The 15475-nt window shown below is 49.2% G+C and overlaps 1 protein-coding gene across 1 annotated transcript in view; it reads right to left on the bottom strand.

The window, feature by feature from the left end:
• LOC146859468 (unconventional myosin-X-like) overlaps window positions 1-15475 on the bottom strand; it is an 869852-nt gene that overhangs the window by 560168 nt on the left and 294209 nt on the right. Inside the window, exon 3 of the mRNA XM_085650190.1 lies at window positions 8145-8303. Coding sequence (XP_085506316.1) covers window positions 8145-8303 — 159 coding nt within the window. The remainder of the gene's footprint in view (window positions 1-8144; window positions 8304-15475) is intronic.

Genomic DNA, 15475 nt, shown 5'->3' with positions numbered 1-15475 from the left:
GTCAGGCCCAAGAAAGCTCGAACCTGAGTCTGGGTGGTTGGAGGAGCCCAGTCCTGGATGCCCTGTATTTTGCTCTCCAATGGTTGAACCTGGCCTCCACCTACAAGGTGGCCCAGGTATACAACCTGTGTCTGCCCTATCTGGCACTTGGTGGCCTTGATAGTGAGGCCTGCCTTCTGCAGGGCCTCTAACACTTTCCTCAGGTGGACCAGGTGATCCTCCCAGGTGGAGCTAAAGACAGCGATATCGTCCAGATACGCCGCACAGAAGTCGTCCAACCCAGTGAGAACTCGATTCACCAGCCTTTGGAAGGTGGCAGGTGCATTTTTCAAACCAAAGGGCATTACCACGAACTGATAATGCCCACCCGGGGTAGAAAATGCTGTTTTGGGCTTGGCCTCCTCAGCTAACCTGATTTGCCAATACCCAGCTGTCAGGTCAAACGTACTTAAGTAGTTGGCCGAGGCCAACCGGTCGATAAGTTCGTCTGCTCTTGGTATCGGGTGGGCGTCAGTCTTAGTGACCGCATTGAGACCTCTGTAGTCCACGCAAAACCTCATCTCTTTCTTACCGCCCTGGGGGTGAGGTTTCGGCACGAGCACTACGGGACTAGCCCAGGGGCTGTCCGAGGGTTCAATGACTCCCAGCTCCAACATTTTCTGCACCTCTGTCTTGATGCAGTCTCTGACATGATCAGGTTGCCGATAGATTTTACTCTTTACGGGCAGACTGTCCCCAGTGTCGACCTCATGGGTACACCACTTGGTCTGACTGGGTGTCAGAGAGAACATATGTCGAAAGGATTGAAGAACCTGTTTACAATCCTCTTGTTGATGTCCAGAGAGGCTGCCACAAAAGACAACACCATCTACTGATCCATCGTCAGGGTTCCGAGAGAGCAGGTCCGGGAGAGGGTCACTCTCCTCCTCCTGTCCCTCATCTGTGGCCATGAGCAAGCCTATGCCCTCCCTGTCGACATATGCCTTGAGCCTGTTTACATGGAGCACCCTGTGGGGGCTCCGGGGAGTTCCCAGGTCTACCAAGTAGGTGACCTCTCCCTTTTGCTCAATGATCGTGTGGGGCCCAGACCATTTGTCTTTGAGTGCTGCTGGGGCCACTGGCTCCAGCACCCACACCTTCTGTCCAGGCTGGTACACAGTCCGGACAGCCTTTTGGTCGTGCCAAGCTTTCTGTAATTCTTGGCTCGCCTCCAGGTTTTTAGACGCCTTTTCCATGTACTCCGCCATCCGCGAGCGGAGACCGAGCACATAGTCCACAATGTTTGATGCCGGCTTTCTGAGAGGTCTCTCCCATCCTTCCTTTACCAAACAAAGGGGTCCCCTTACAGGATGTCCGAACAGAAGCTCAAAAGGGCTGTAGCCAAACCCCTTCTGCGGGACCTCTCTGTAGGCGAACAAGAGGCAGGGTATCAGGACATCCCATCTCCGCCGAAGCTTTTCAGGTAGTCCGTGAATCATCCCTTTTAGGGTCCTGTTGAATCTCTCAACAAGCCCATTGCATTGTGGGTGATAGGGTGTGGTGAACTTGTAGTTGACACCACATTCCTTCCACATAGCAGTCAGATATCCCGACATGAAGTTTGCACCTCTGTCTGAGACGACCTCCTTAGGGAAGCCCACTCTGGAGAACACTCCAAGTAGGGCCCGTGCCACCACAGGTGCTGTAGTGGTCCTAAGGGGAATAGCTTCAGGATACCTGGTGGCGTGGTCCACCACCACCAGTATAAACTTGTGGCCTGATGCTGTCTGGGGTTCCATTGGTCCGACAATGTCGATCCCCACTCGTTCAAAGGGTACCCCCACCACTGGTAGTGGTATGAGGGGGGCCTTTGTCGTGCCACCTGACTTACCACTGGCTTGGCAAGTGACACAGGAGCGGCAAAACTCCTTCGTATCTTCGGACATGTGGGGCCAGTGAAAGTGTGGAACAATTCTGTCCCAAGTCTTATTCTGGCCTAAGTGACCTGCAAGGGGAATCTCGTGGGCCAAGGTGAGAAGGAAACCTCTCAGAGACAAGGGGATGACCAGCCTCCTGGTCGCACCAGGTTTGGGGTCTCTTGCCTCGGAGTACAGGAGTCCATCGTCTCAGTACACTTTGTGGGTACCTGTGGCGTTCCCTGCAGCCTCAGCAGCGGCCTGCTGTCTGAGGGGTTCAAGTGAGGGGCAGTCTAACTGTGCCTTCCCCAGGTCTTCCCTGGAGGGTCCCCCTGAGCCCAGAAACTCAACCTGACCAGGTTCAAGCTCTTGCGGCTCAGTTTCCCTCAGTTCTTTAAGGTCAGCCTCCTCGGAGACTTGATCCACGACCTGGGGCAAGGGGGAAGGCGAAGCCTTACCCTTACTGCTCCTTTTCTTGGAAGGTGTCTGGTCCGTTCTTCCAGGATCCAGCACCTGTTCAGTGGGGCATCTTTTGGCCTGTGACCTGGTCACAGCAAGGACATGTGCTGGCAAGCCTAACATCTCCATGTGAGTCCTCTGCTCCACTTCTGACCATTGTGACGTTTCCAAATCATTGCCCAACAGACATTCTACGGGGAGGTCTGAACTAACCACAACCTTTTTCGGGCCACTTACCCCTCCCCAGGAGAAATCAACAACTGCCATACTGTGATTGGTAGTGACGTTGCTGGCATTGGTCACTAGGTAACTGGTACCTAGCATGATCTGTCCAGGGTCCACGAAGTTAGGCGTCACCATGGTGACACTGGCACACGTGTCCCTGTAGGCCTGAGCCACTTTTCCATTTATCAAAGGTGTCTGTCTGTATTTGCCCAACGTATTGGGACTGGCATCAGGGGGCATATCCATATCCCCTGTACAGACAAGGACGGCCTGAGTGAGCGTGCCGACTAAGTCGTCACTCCCCTCGGTTCCCAAGGTTAACCCAACTAATGCCTTGGGAGGCGCACTACCACTGCTGACTGTACTAGGGGGCGCAGGTGCCTTAGGGGCTGCAGTGGCAGGAGTTTGCCCTCCTTTCTTGGTGCACTCACTAAACCAGTGAGTCTTACTTTTACAGTATTGGCACCACCTTTTTGACTGGCCTTCTTGAGTCTTCTTCTTCTGTGAAGCCTGACCCCCACCCTCTTTGGTTTGTTGGGGACCTGTCGAAGACTTCTGGTCATTTTGTTCGTTCTTGTTACCCTTTTGGTCTGCTTTCTTCTGACCACCCTGGTTCTGATTCTGGTTCTGCTTGACCCTTGTTCTGACCCATCTGTCTGCCTTCTTTCCCAATTCTTGGGGAGAGGTCAGATCCGAGTCGACAAGGTGCTGATGCAACAATTGGTTCTGACAGTTGTTTAAAATCTGTTCTCGCATGATAAGATTGTACAATCCTGTGTAATCAGTAACCTTGCTACCCAGCAACCAGCCTTCCAAAGCCTTAGTGGCACAATCGACAAAGTCAGCCCAATCCTGAGACTGAATTATCTGGGTGTCCCGGAACAGCACCCGGTACTGTTCCGTGGTTAAGCCGAACCCATCAATCAGTGTGTTCTTCAGGACTTGGTAGTTGTTAGCATCCTCAGCTCTTGTAGTGAGGAGCTTGTCCCTTCCTTTACCTTCAAAGGAAAGCCACAGTATAGCTGCCCACTGACTTGGGGGGACGCACTGGACAGTGCAGGCCCTCTCCAAGGCAGTTATCCACTTGTGGATGTCGTCCCCTTGTTTAAAGGGGGGCACTATTTTACTCAGGTGTCTAGTGTCTATACCCCTGTCTTTCTCTCTATTGAGAATGCTGCCACCAGTGGGATCTAACCCACTTAATTTCTGCTCTCGGGCCAAGGCAAGTCTTTCTTTGGCGAGGGCAAGTTCTTCCCGCTCGATCCTCAGATTGACCTCCCGCATCTTTGCTTCATGCTCCCTCCTCTGAGGGGAAGTCATTCCTCTCTGAGAAGGTGCCTGAGAGACATGTGTATGAACCGATCTGCCAGAGCCTCTGGAGAGAGACCTAGCTCGTCCGTTCCCAAGGTTAAGCCTGCTTGAGCGTGGGCCCGGGGCTCCCCCAGTTCCATTCTCATGCCTGCTTAAGTTGGTCCTTGTAAGCCTGCCGACTACCACTGGACCTTTGTCTGCCTCGTCTCCCGATAACTCGTCCTCGTCCTCCTCCGTGTGGAGGTCGAGGTCTGGGTCACCGAGGGTTCCCTCTAAGGGAGGCATGTTCCCATCTGCACTGGGGGGACCTGGGTTAGAGGACCTCCTAGCATCGTACGCCTCTAAGAGACCTATCAGTATTGCGATGGTAGGGTTAGAACCCTGGTTTAGCTTCCTGGAGGCACACAGTTGTCTCATCTCCTTGAAGCTAAGAGTTGCATATCGTGACACGACCTGTGGAGAGTCACTGACCACTAAGGGAGTCCCTGCAGACTCTCCGTGGACCGACATGCTTTTCTAGTGAGGTGTAAGTGTTGCACCTACCTACACTATGGGTTTACCTACTGATCCCTTGCTAAGAGTTGTAGTCAGGGTGTGCTAAGCCCTGTTACACTACAACAGCCGGTTCAGTAGAACTCGGAGTATTCTAAGTTAAGTTATATGTACCTGGGTACTTATGTGATCTTTCACTGCGATATTCTTAGGATACGTGTGTGGTAAAACAACAGCAAGCTCAAATCCCAACCGCTGCTCACCAATGTGAGAAGTTGGCCTGATATGTAGTGCTCACTATTCTAGTGATCACTGTGTATCATTCCAAACGACCCTTATTGATGATTGGTTGTAAGTCAACCTTTTAGACCAGCTATCCTAGTAGCGTGGATACGAGCAGTCTTAGGCTAAACTCTAGAGGGCGTGTTAAGCCAGCTGTTTACCATCACATATACCCCTTGAACACCAAGTGAAAGGACACCACACAAGTTGTTATGAAAATAAAGGATATTTATTTATAACAAGACTACCCTGGCTCTTTATGAGTCAGGGAGCTAAGCACACTACAAAACTCTTAGGAAAATACTTCAGTTGCACAATTTACACAAATGCCCGAGGGGCACGAGAAACCATCTACACTAACAGTGAAATGCGAATGGTTAGAGTCTGGAGGTACTGATTCCGGAGTGTTCCGATCAGTGGGACTAAACGAAAAAGGAACTGGACACTTGTAGAGCGAACCTGCGATGGAGCACCGAGATGCTCGAGTTACCTAGCCCGGAGGCTGCGGCGGCGTGAAGTTCGGCAAGATGTCGGGAGTCCTCGTGTAGTCTCAGGAGCCTGAAAGAAGAAGTTGCTGGCAGGCGACCAGTGACGATGTTCAGAGCGATCCAAGCCTGGATCGGTGGTGAAGGAAACCTGAAAGCAGAGGGGACTCAGTTCTCAACCGCTAGCCAGCGATCGTGTGGGTACCAGGGGGGTACCGGCTGAAGTCACCTCGACCAGGTGAGTGGGTGACGTCGGACTCGGCTGTTCCTCGGACAAGGAGGCGCGGCGGCGACCAGGATGGAGGGCGAGCTGTCCCACGAAGGTGTCTGCTGTCGATGATGCTGGGCCCAGGAAGGGGCAGCGGATCTTGGCAGTGGCAACCCAAGCGGGGGAGTCAAGATGGCGTCGGGAGTGGACCAGGAGGGTCCGTGGTACTCCTCTGTTGAAGGGGAGCAAGAGCCAGTCTGGAGCAACCAGACCGGTGATGCAAATAAGCTTGGAGCGTCGTGAAGAGGGCCACAAGCCGGTCGGCAAGTGGTCGGACAACGCTGGGAACAGCAAGAAGCGGAAGGGCCCCCACGCAGATCTCGTGGATGCTGGGGAGACAGACTTCGATGCTGGAGCTGCTCGGGGTTTTAGGGCTTCTCAAACCCTAGGTGCACTCACTCGAGGGTCCCTCGGTGGGCGTGCTAGATAAGCGTCGTGCAGGTTCTGAAGATAGCCGGTCCCGCAGGTCTCGTCACACCTACGACTCTCAGCTGGGCTGATGAGGTAGGTAAAAGGTCAGAGATGGCAGGGAACTCGGGTCTCGTCGAGCTGGGCAGTCTTGATCCGTAGGAGACGTACAGCAAACCGCAAGCGCTTAGGTGGTGCCTGCTGGTGCAGGGTGGCTACTCCTTAGCCACAAGGGAGAGTCTTCAGAAATAGTCAAGAGTTCCTTTCGTGGAAAGTGGTTCGTGATTCGGAGTTATCCGATTATCTGATTATCCAATTTGGGAAGGGGACTCGCTCCTACCTTTATTCTAAGAAAAGGGGCTGGCCCGTGACTAGGTTCTACCTATGGGTGGAGCCAGGAGGGGGGTGGTTACACCCCTATCCTTTGTCCGGCTTCGCGCCAGCTCAGGGGCTGGTGTGCCCCCGCAACTGGTTTGAGCCAGGCTATGCACAGTGAGCACCGGGGTGCCACTTGCAATCACCTTCCTTTCAGCCCTGCCTACCTGGGATACACAAACCCCGTCTGGGATGGTGCTAACACCGCCCTCGACAGGAAACCCTTTGTCCAAGCTCCCCTTGCTGGAAGGTCCCCCAGCAGCAGGAGGTCAGACTTGTGTCTGGTGGCAGCATCCATTTTGTGATGCTGAGGCTTGAGTCAACTTTAACCGGGTTCAAGGTTACTTCCATGTCGTGTCCCTCTAAAAGGGGGGAATGCTAACCCCGTCGCCAGGACTGGCGAGGGGTTCGTATTCCCATTCGTATGACACCTTACTCGACATGTGTAGGTGATGTGATGCCAAAGTTAGCAAATAACCGCAAGGATTATAATGCATTAAAAGTAGTTGGCCCGCGTCACCATGGAACGGCTATTAGGACTTGGTTCCGCAAGCCGTCGACGGGCTCAGCTCGCGCCAGAGCACCGTCCCACATGATTCCCGGCACTCTGCCTTCAGGATTGATAAGGCCTGCTATAGGAGTGACTGATAGGAATCCATGTGTCCATTTTAGGGTTTAGGTGTAGGAATACTACACCTACAGCAACGGGTGATTACACCACGTGGCCCCAGCTGTCGTGCAGCCAGTTGTGTCAGATTTGGGCGGCCATTCCAGGGGTGGCATAATACATGCTTCAGCCCCTGGTAGGCCCTGGGTACACCGATGCCCTGGATACCTGTGGTATGCTGAGACAGGGACTGACAAGGCGGCCCAGTTCCAATTAGTGGATGCACCTAATGTACATGTGTGTTAATTTCGAGAGAGAACAGCTAGGCTGTGGGTCTGATTGGCAGGCCCACAGCCGGAGAAAGTCGTAAACCAATGAAGCAAAAGCAAAAAATCTGGGTGATCATAGGATTGCAGACCCTACTCTCCTACAGGCGCGCCCACCCTCGTCGCCAGTTTGTTGTGTTTCGGGCCCTGCTGGTATGGTGCGGGGCCCCGGGGACAGTGAAGGTGGGTCTTCGGGCCGGCACGCAATTAAGGAGACAGAGCCAGATTTGGTGGTCTCACTGGCCCCGCGGTCGCAGCCTAAGAGAGATTACGCACGCGCGTAACCAGCATTTATTTTAGAGTCAAGATCACATGACCTTTACGTTGCCGTCATCGCCTGTGGCGTCACCGGCGCAACATTACAGACCCCCCTCCCACAGGCAGAGATGATGGACCCCCTTTTCACAGCCAGAGATCAGGATACTCCACCATTCACTCCCTTCAGTGGGGACGGCGTTGCCAGGTAGGACTTCACCCACATGGGGGCTTTGAACTTGACAACCCTTCCATACCAGGAGCCGGTCCCTTGACCCCCACCCTTCTCCCGGGGCCATTTCTTTTACCCTGTGTTTGGTGTCACACTGACTGCTCATTTTAACCTGGAATGCCTCAAACTTAGGCCGAATGACACCGCCAGTCTCCCCCTCATACCTCTATGCCTGAGCAACACTTCCGTGGTATAACCCCACATATAGCATAGCATGACTTCCCGCACAAAGCATCTCAAATAACATAACATCACTAATATAGCATGGCATGGCTTCCAAGACGTATCACAGAGCACATCATCCTTTACATAGCATAGCATGGCTTCCATGACGTATCACAGAGCACAGCATCCCTTGCATAGCATAGCATGGCTTCCATGACGTACCATCACACAGAGCACATCATCAATTACATAGCAAAGCATGGCTTCCATGACGTACAATCACACACAGCATGGCATCCCTTACATAGCATAGCATGGCTTCCATGACGTACCATCACACAGAGCATGGCATCACTTACATAGATTCGGTCCTGCTGGTAGCGCAGGTGTAGATTCCGCAGGATGGCAGCCTCGTTCAGGTCCCCCAGGGTGGACATGTCCTCCACCCCGTCCACACTGGTCTGGTGCATCGGAAGGACATTCTTGCACGAAAGAGAGGCCTGCGGGTGGCAGAGGACCTGGGGGGAGAGGAGTTAAACCACATCAGTGTCACTAAACCAGGCGTAGAAAAACTATCTGAGCTCTGACACTGAACACAGAGACTGGGCCAAGATCACACCCTGCAGGGGGAAACAGAGAGCACGTCCGTGATCACACCCTGCCAGCAAAGCACCGCCAAGTCCAAGATCACACGCTGAGAGTGAAAACAGAACCCTTCCAAGATCACACCCTGCTAGTGAAAACAGAACCCCTCCAAGAACACACCCTGCTAGTGAAAACAGAACCCCTCAAAGATCACACGCTGTGAGTGAAAACAGAACCCCTCAAAGATCACACGCTGTGAGAGAAAACAGAACCCCTCCAAGAACACACCTTGCCAGTGAAAACAAAGCACCGCCAAGTCCAAGATCACACGCTGTGAGTGAAAACAGAACCCCTCCAAGATCAAACCCTGCTAGTGAAAACAGAACCCTTCCAAGATCACACCCTGCTAGTGAAAACAGAACCCCTCCAAGATCACACCCTGCTAGTGAAAACAGAACACCACCAAGATCACACCCTGCTAGTGAAAACAGAACACCTCCAAGATCCCACCCTGCCAGTGAAAACAGAACCCCTCCAAGATCACACCCTGTAAGTGAAAACAGAACCCCTCCAAGATCACACCCTGCTAGTGAAAACAGAACCCCTCCAAGATCAAACCCTGCTAGTGAAAACAGAACCCCTCCAAGATCACACCCTGCTAGTGAAAACAGAACCCCTCCAAGATCACACCCTGCTAGTGAAAACAGAGCACCACCAAGATCATGAGGAAATATGAATTTTTATGGTCAATTGTGTCCCCTATCTAGACCCCAACGGCTCCATGTACATGCTACAAGTACATGTATGTTCCCTCCACTTCAAGCTATGAAGACGCAAATACAATTGTGTCCAACGTTAATATGTCCTCTTTCAGATCTGCCATGAATGGGTCAGATGTTCCGTTCCTAAGTATGCCTTGCCACCGTCTTTATATGGTATACTTTTCACGTTTTCCAGCTCTGGCAATGTAGGCCCTGAATTCTGCCATCGAGCTTTTTCTGCTTCTGCCTCTGAATGCTCCAGCCTGGACCTGCATCTGTATCCATGAACTTTGTCTTACTTCCTGCGCGGCTAACGGTGCTTAGCCCGGCCTGTTGCCTGCCAAAACTGTATTCAGCCTTCAAGTTATCTGCTCCGCTCTTCAAGAAATGCATTCCTGTCTAGTAGCTTAGGTAAAACATTCCCCCAGCTGCAGAGCAAAGGGCCCGGCCTTACTGTCTCCATGCAAGTAATTCATGACTTTCGTTACCATGGTAGGCCCATGCCCCCTCGCATCTCATGTAGACACTTAGACGCTTGTACACGCACTAGCAGTCAGTATAGAATAGGATCTGTCCGAGAAGACCTTTCTTTCCAGATAATATAGTTCCTTAAACACAAGATATTAGATATGATTTAGGACTAGGTTGTCCTGACACCCCAGACTTCTGTCTCCTCACGTAGGGCTAAATGTCAAGTTCCCTTCACCCTCTAGTTACACGTCAATCACACGTCATGCGGCTGCGCGCGCATCTCTGCCATGTATTTCCGCTGACTTTGCAGGATTCTCTTATGGATCCACCCACTTGTGTCATCATCATAATGACGTTTTTAGTATACGCCTCTATGCACGCCTATTGTAACGCCTTTTCATTACGTATGTGTATTCTTATCAACTGTTACGCCTCCTGCATCTGTCTTTACTGGAATGTACTTAAATATAAATATGACAACTTGTCAATAATGTATTGCTGATCCCTTCCTGAACCTTCGTGGTGACGGAACTCGATTGCCTGGTTCGAACCATCATTCCTTTGTAAGGAATAAATTCCCTTTTATAACCTCAAATACCACGGATTCTGCCTCTTATTTTTCTGAGTTATTCTTACTAGACTTTTACCGCATAAAAAAATAGTACAGGTAATTAAAATTTACCACATAATTGGCGCCCGAATAGGGACACCTCTCACACCCCACGCGCCGGAGGTGCGTTGCAGACCCGGTCTCCTGCCACAGCCGGACGGAAAATTACGCGTACCCGCAGGATTTCCTGTATCTCCCTCAGGCCAACGGGGGCGACTGAGGCTGCGATCAACACCCAGACGAGGCGGTGAGGAGTGCGGAGAATCCCGACCAGAGCCTAGCTGAGAGAGCAAGATCCGAGGTATACGGAGGCCCACCAGATTCCGAAGTTCCGAAGTATCTAAGTCACGAGTCGAGTCCAGTCCAGTTTGGTCTAGTCCAGTCCAGACTTCCGAGGCCTTCCGTTCCGTGCTTCCCGGTGAGTACCGTTGCTGGGGACGCATTTAGACGTGCACATTAGTTTGTGCCGGTCAAGACAGGTCTGGGTACACAGACCTGGTCTGCACTGTTTTAGCAGTGTATCTGTACTGTTTAGCAGTACATACAGTATATTTAGTATTATGCAGTTAACTAGTTTTATTCTAATTATTATTGTTCGTTCTAAAATGTTTTGATATGTTTTAAATGTCGTGGTATGAGTGATTGTTCGATCTTCATTATTGTGTTTATTGTAATTATTGTGTTCAAAAGCCGAATAAGAATTAAGTAACAAGGTTCAAGATGCCGTTATTTTCAAAATTAAGACAGATAAAAACTAGAAAAGGGATACTCGAGGAAGCTGTTCCTATCCCACCTAGGGACACTCCAGGGTACTTTATGTACCATAAACATGGCCTAGATGCCGTATTATATCTTGATCTATGGGTGGACTACACCAAGGATTTAACAGAGAGTCAGAGATGGCCCGCTGCTGGAACATGGGATGCAGATTGCATCATGAGAATAGAAGAAGCGTTATGGAAAAAGAAAGCCAGACAGTCACAGAAAGATGCCATTGAACTATGGCGTAAAGAATCGCATAGGCGCACAGAGAAAGCGCTCAGAAAGGAAGAGAAAAGTTGGGAAGATTCAGAAAAGGCCCGAGAAAACATATTAATTGGCGAAGGTATCCGAGCAAAAACAGAACAAGTAGACAGACAACGAAACACTCTTATGAATGGTATGTATCCTCTTCTGGCCGAAGGTTTGCCTAAAGCCACCATGGAGGTACCAAAGGATCTGCCACCTCCATTACTCCCGATTAAAGTACATCCCAAGACCGCAAAGGACATTTTCCTCTCTTCCTATTTAGATGATGCAGCCCCCGAATATACTAATGGTGCGCAGCCACGCACACCACCTGTTGACGACGCACAACCCCAAGAACAGCTGCACCCACCTCCGCAGCAACAAACTCCTACTCAAGTCCTAACCATTCCGTCTGTTTCTACAGTCCTTCCTGCACCCACACTCTCTACCATACACCCAACAAATCCTTTTGGACTTGGCACCTCGGGAGGTGCGACAGGAGGTTTTTCCACGCCACCGCCAACAACTAGATTGACTTATAGGGATTTAGCATACCAACGCACACCCCAAAGAGCTAGTGACAATATATTAAATGAGCCTCTTTCAGATTGTAGATATGATCCAGTGCCAGGAAAACACGACAGAATGTTGCTATCTTCAGTACGTTTGCGACGAGCTGCAAACTATTTAATGACGTTACCAGGAATGGTTGAACATCTAGACAAAATATATCGCTTTATCCAAACAGGGCAAGGTCCTGAAAGTATTGCCGAAGCCATGGAATACCAGAAAGTAGTCATGCAAAAATTATTGTTACGCTTTTTTATAAACTGCTTGATCAGAAACAGAGATAGGCCTGAAGTAGATCCGGAGGAAATGCAAGTACTTACCAGATGGGGTCAGAATATAACAGACGGGAAACATGATAAACAGAAGTATATAGAAGTCATGTGCCGAAAAATAAGAAAAGAAGTAGAACGAATACATGAAAGAAGAGTAGAGGCAGATAAAACTGAATCAGAGGAAGAGGAGGAGGAACAGTCAGAAGTGGGCACAGGACAATTAGAATTACCAGCTAGACAAACGATAGCTTATGTAGGAAAAGGAAGATCCTTTAATAAAACAATACGTCCGATACGTCCAGAATGTAACAGAATTTTTCAAACAGTTATCTCAAATCCAAGGACCCCTGAACACTTATTCCAGGCTACCGATAAATTACTTCGAGAACGAAGGGGGTACCATGTGCTCGATTCTATGGATGAACAAGAATTAGCTAGGTCAGCAGTACAATGGGCTGACAGCTCTGAAAAATACAGTGATGATGCGCTAGCACACACGTTTCTGAATCTCGCTCCAGATGAACAGCGTTTAGCTAGTATATACATGATACAATATCTCCTTATATTATATAAAGGCCAACACTCCGATCCTGGTCCCCTACCTGATATACTGATAGAACTACTCACGAATAAATGGAGAGGTCTAGGTACCGATCTAATTAAAGTAATTCTAGAATACCGACATAGATATAGTGCCTTTTTGTGTCCAGAACATGATCCAGCTCCTTCCATGGAGAGAAAAACGTATTACATAGACAGACAGAATCCCTTACGCGAAGTACACCCAGTTAGAAATGATGATAATACGTTTAGACGCGTGTTTGTGTACACGCCCATAACCAAAATAGAACTATTGGAAATGAAAAAATTAGTGCCCAGCCATGACAAAGACCCAGCAGGTTTCCACCGTGAACTAAAGGACATGTTACTCATGGGTGATTATACCTATCCAAACATTATGAAAATATTGAAAGTATTATTGCCTGCCGGTATTTATGAGAAACTCAAAGAAAAAGAATGGGAAGTGGGAGACCAAAAGATTGATTGGACCGCATTAGAAACCGAAGAAAATAACAGAACTGCAGGTGTAGGGCTTGGGGACAAAACTAAAGCATTACCAGGATTATTAGTGCAAGTATTGCCACGTTTATTAACTACGAAAAAGGAAGATTGGGGAGCAATATCAGCTTGTAAACAGAAACCCGAGGAAGACACTAGTGATTTTTATTCCCGATTTGAAAAATGTTTTGGTATTAATAGCGGCCTGAAAGCAAGTAGTGATTCATATCCACATCTTTTTGTAACAAAACTAGTCGAGAATTCCTTGCCACAGGTTAAAAACAGAGTATTGAAAGTTGAGAGCACTTGGCAAGCTAACACTCCTTCACAAATGTTACAAATGTTACAGTATCACCAGAATAGAATTAGAGAAGAACAAGAACACGAACAAAGACGTATGAAAGACACGAAAATGAAAATGCTCGTCGCTCAGTCAGTTCCAGCTGACAGTCATAAGAAGGGTGCGACACAGTCCAGTAATTCAGCGGTTCCCGTTAAAGGGACATGCAACTATTGTAAACAGCCAGGTCATTATATAAACGATTGTGCAGTTCTGAAACATAATATCTCTACGGGTAAAACGAAGGAGAGACCTCGTCCGCCTAGACAGGATCAGATCCAACAACAAGTACCTCAGAATGTACAGCCTATGCCAGCTGCACAACAGACCATAACGGTACCACAGCCACAGCCTATTGCCGCAACACAAAACGCGACACAACAGATGTACCAGTACGCACAAAATGACTATCCAGAGTATCAGCGATACACATGAAATAGCCTAGAGAGGAAAGTTGGCTTACCCCTTATTGAGGTTCCTGTAGATCAAGAGGGTCCTTATGTACAGAGTCAAGTATTAGGGAAAGACAGAAAGTTTCTACTCGATACAGGGGCAAGCAGAACAACTATAAGTCACGACGAAGTCCCAGGGGCACCCCTCTCAGGCTCACAAAATATTTCCCTTGGTTTTTCAGGAAAGCCCACTATTAACGAAGTATCGCAACCACTTGCATTCACAGTCGGTCCATTAACGCGGACTACAGATCTATTGCTTACGAAATCATGTCCAGAAAACTTGTTAGGTATTAAAACATTGAAAGCTCTAGGAGCTATAATATGTTGTTCTCCGGACGGAGTACGACTATTTTTGCGTGACTTTAAAGGTCACTACGTGTCGAGAGACATGGATCACCGGTTACAGAATCTACCTGCACATTTATGGGCAAAAGGCCCCACTGATGTAGGTTGTATGCACATTACCCCATATCGAGTTACACTCAAAGCAGGAGTGGTATTACCACGAATGCGACAATACAAGTTACCTCCAGATGCTGTAGTGGCTTTACTGCAAATCATTGACGAGCTCATTTCACAAGGAGTGGTTGTAGAAACCAACTCCAATGTATGTAATTCTCCGATCATTCCGATTCTTAAACGAACTGATCCAAAAGCACCCCCAGTATATCGATTAGTTATTGATCTACGCGAATTAAATAAATGCATTGTACCACAATATCCCGTGGTCCCAGATATCTCTTCATTACTGACAGCCATTGATTCAGAAGCAACGTTCTTTACTGTAATTGACCTCAAGAACGCCTTCTTCAGCGTCCCAATCGATCCGGAAAGCCAATATTTGTTCGGATTCAGTTTAAATGGACGAAGTTTTAAATTCTCACGCGCACCTCAAGGATTTACAGAAAGTCCTAGCATCTACAGCCAAGCACTGAAAAGACAACTTGACAGTATCCACATGCCTGTTAACACTGCACTGCTTCAGTATGTCGATGATCTGCTGATCACCGCCCGAAGCGAACCCGAATGTGAAAAAGCATCACTGACGGTTTTACATTTTCTGGCCGACAAGGGACACAAGGTGTCCCCTTCGAAGCTGCAATTTTGTGCCCAGCAAGTTGTGTACCTAGGGCACTTGCTGTCCAAATGGGGGAGACAGCTCACACCTGACCGCATCCAGTTAATTGTAAACATGCCACCACCCAAGACACAAAAGGAGGTACGGGCCTTCATAGGCCTCACTTCGTACTGCAGGCAGTGGATTCCCCAATATGCATTTTTAGCTAAACCGCTCATTCAGTTGACAACCCAGGAGGCAGCGACATCGACTGTCCTCCCTTGGACTCCAGAACATACACAAGCTTTTGAAGACTTAAAGAAAGCTTTATGCCAAGCACCTGTTTTAGCGACACCATGTTACAGTAAGCCTTTTACACTCTTTGTTACAGAACGTGAAGGTACTGCTTTGTCAGTACTCACGCAGGAACAAGCAGGATCACACAAGCCATGTGCTTACTTTTCTAGCACATTAGATCCCGTAGCTCAAGCTCTTCCTGCGT

Source organism: Triturus cristatus, chromosome 3_2, assembly GCF_964204655.1.
Source record: "Triturus cristatus chromosome 3_2, aTriCri1.1, whole genome shotgun sequence".
Taxonomy (NCBI): domain Eukaryota; kingdom Metazoa; phylum Chordata; class Amphibia; order Caudata; family Salamandridae; genus Triturus; species Triturus cristatus.
This window is presented reverse-complemented; position numbering and strand designations above follow the sequence as displayed.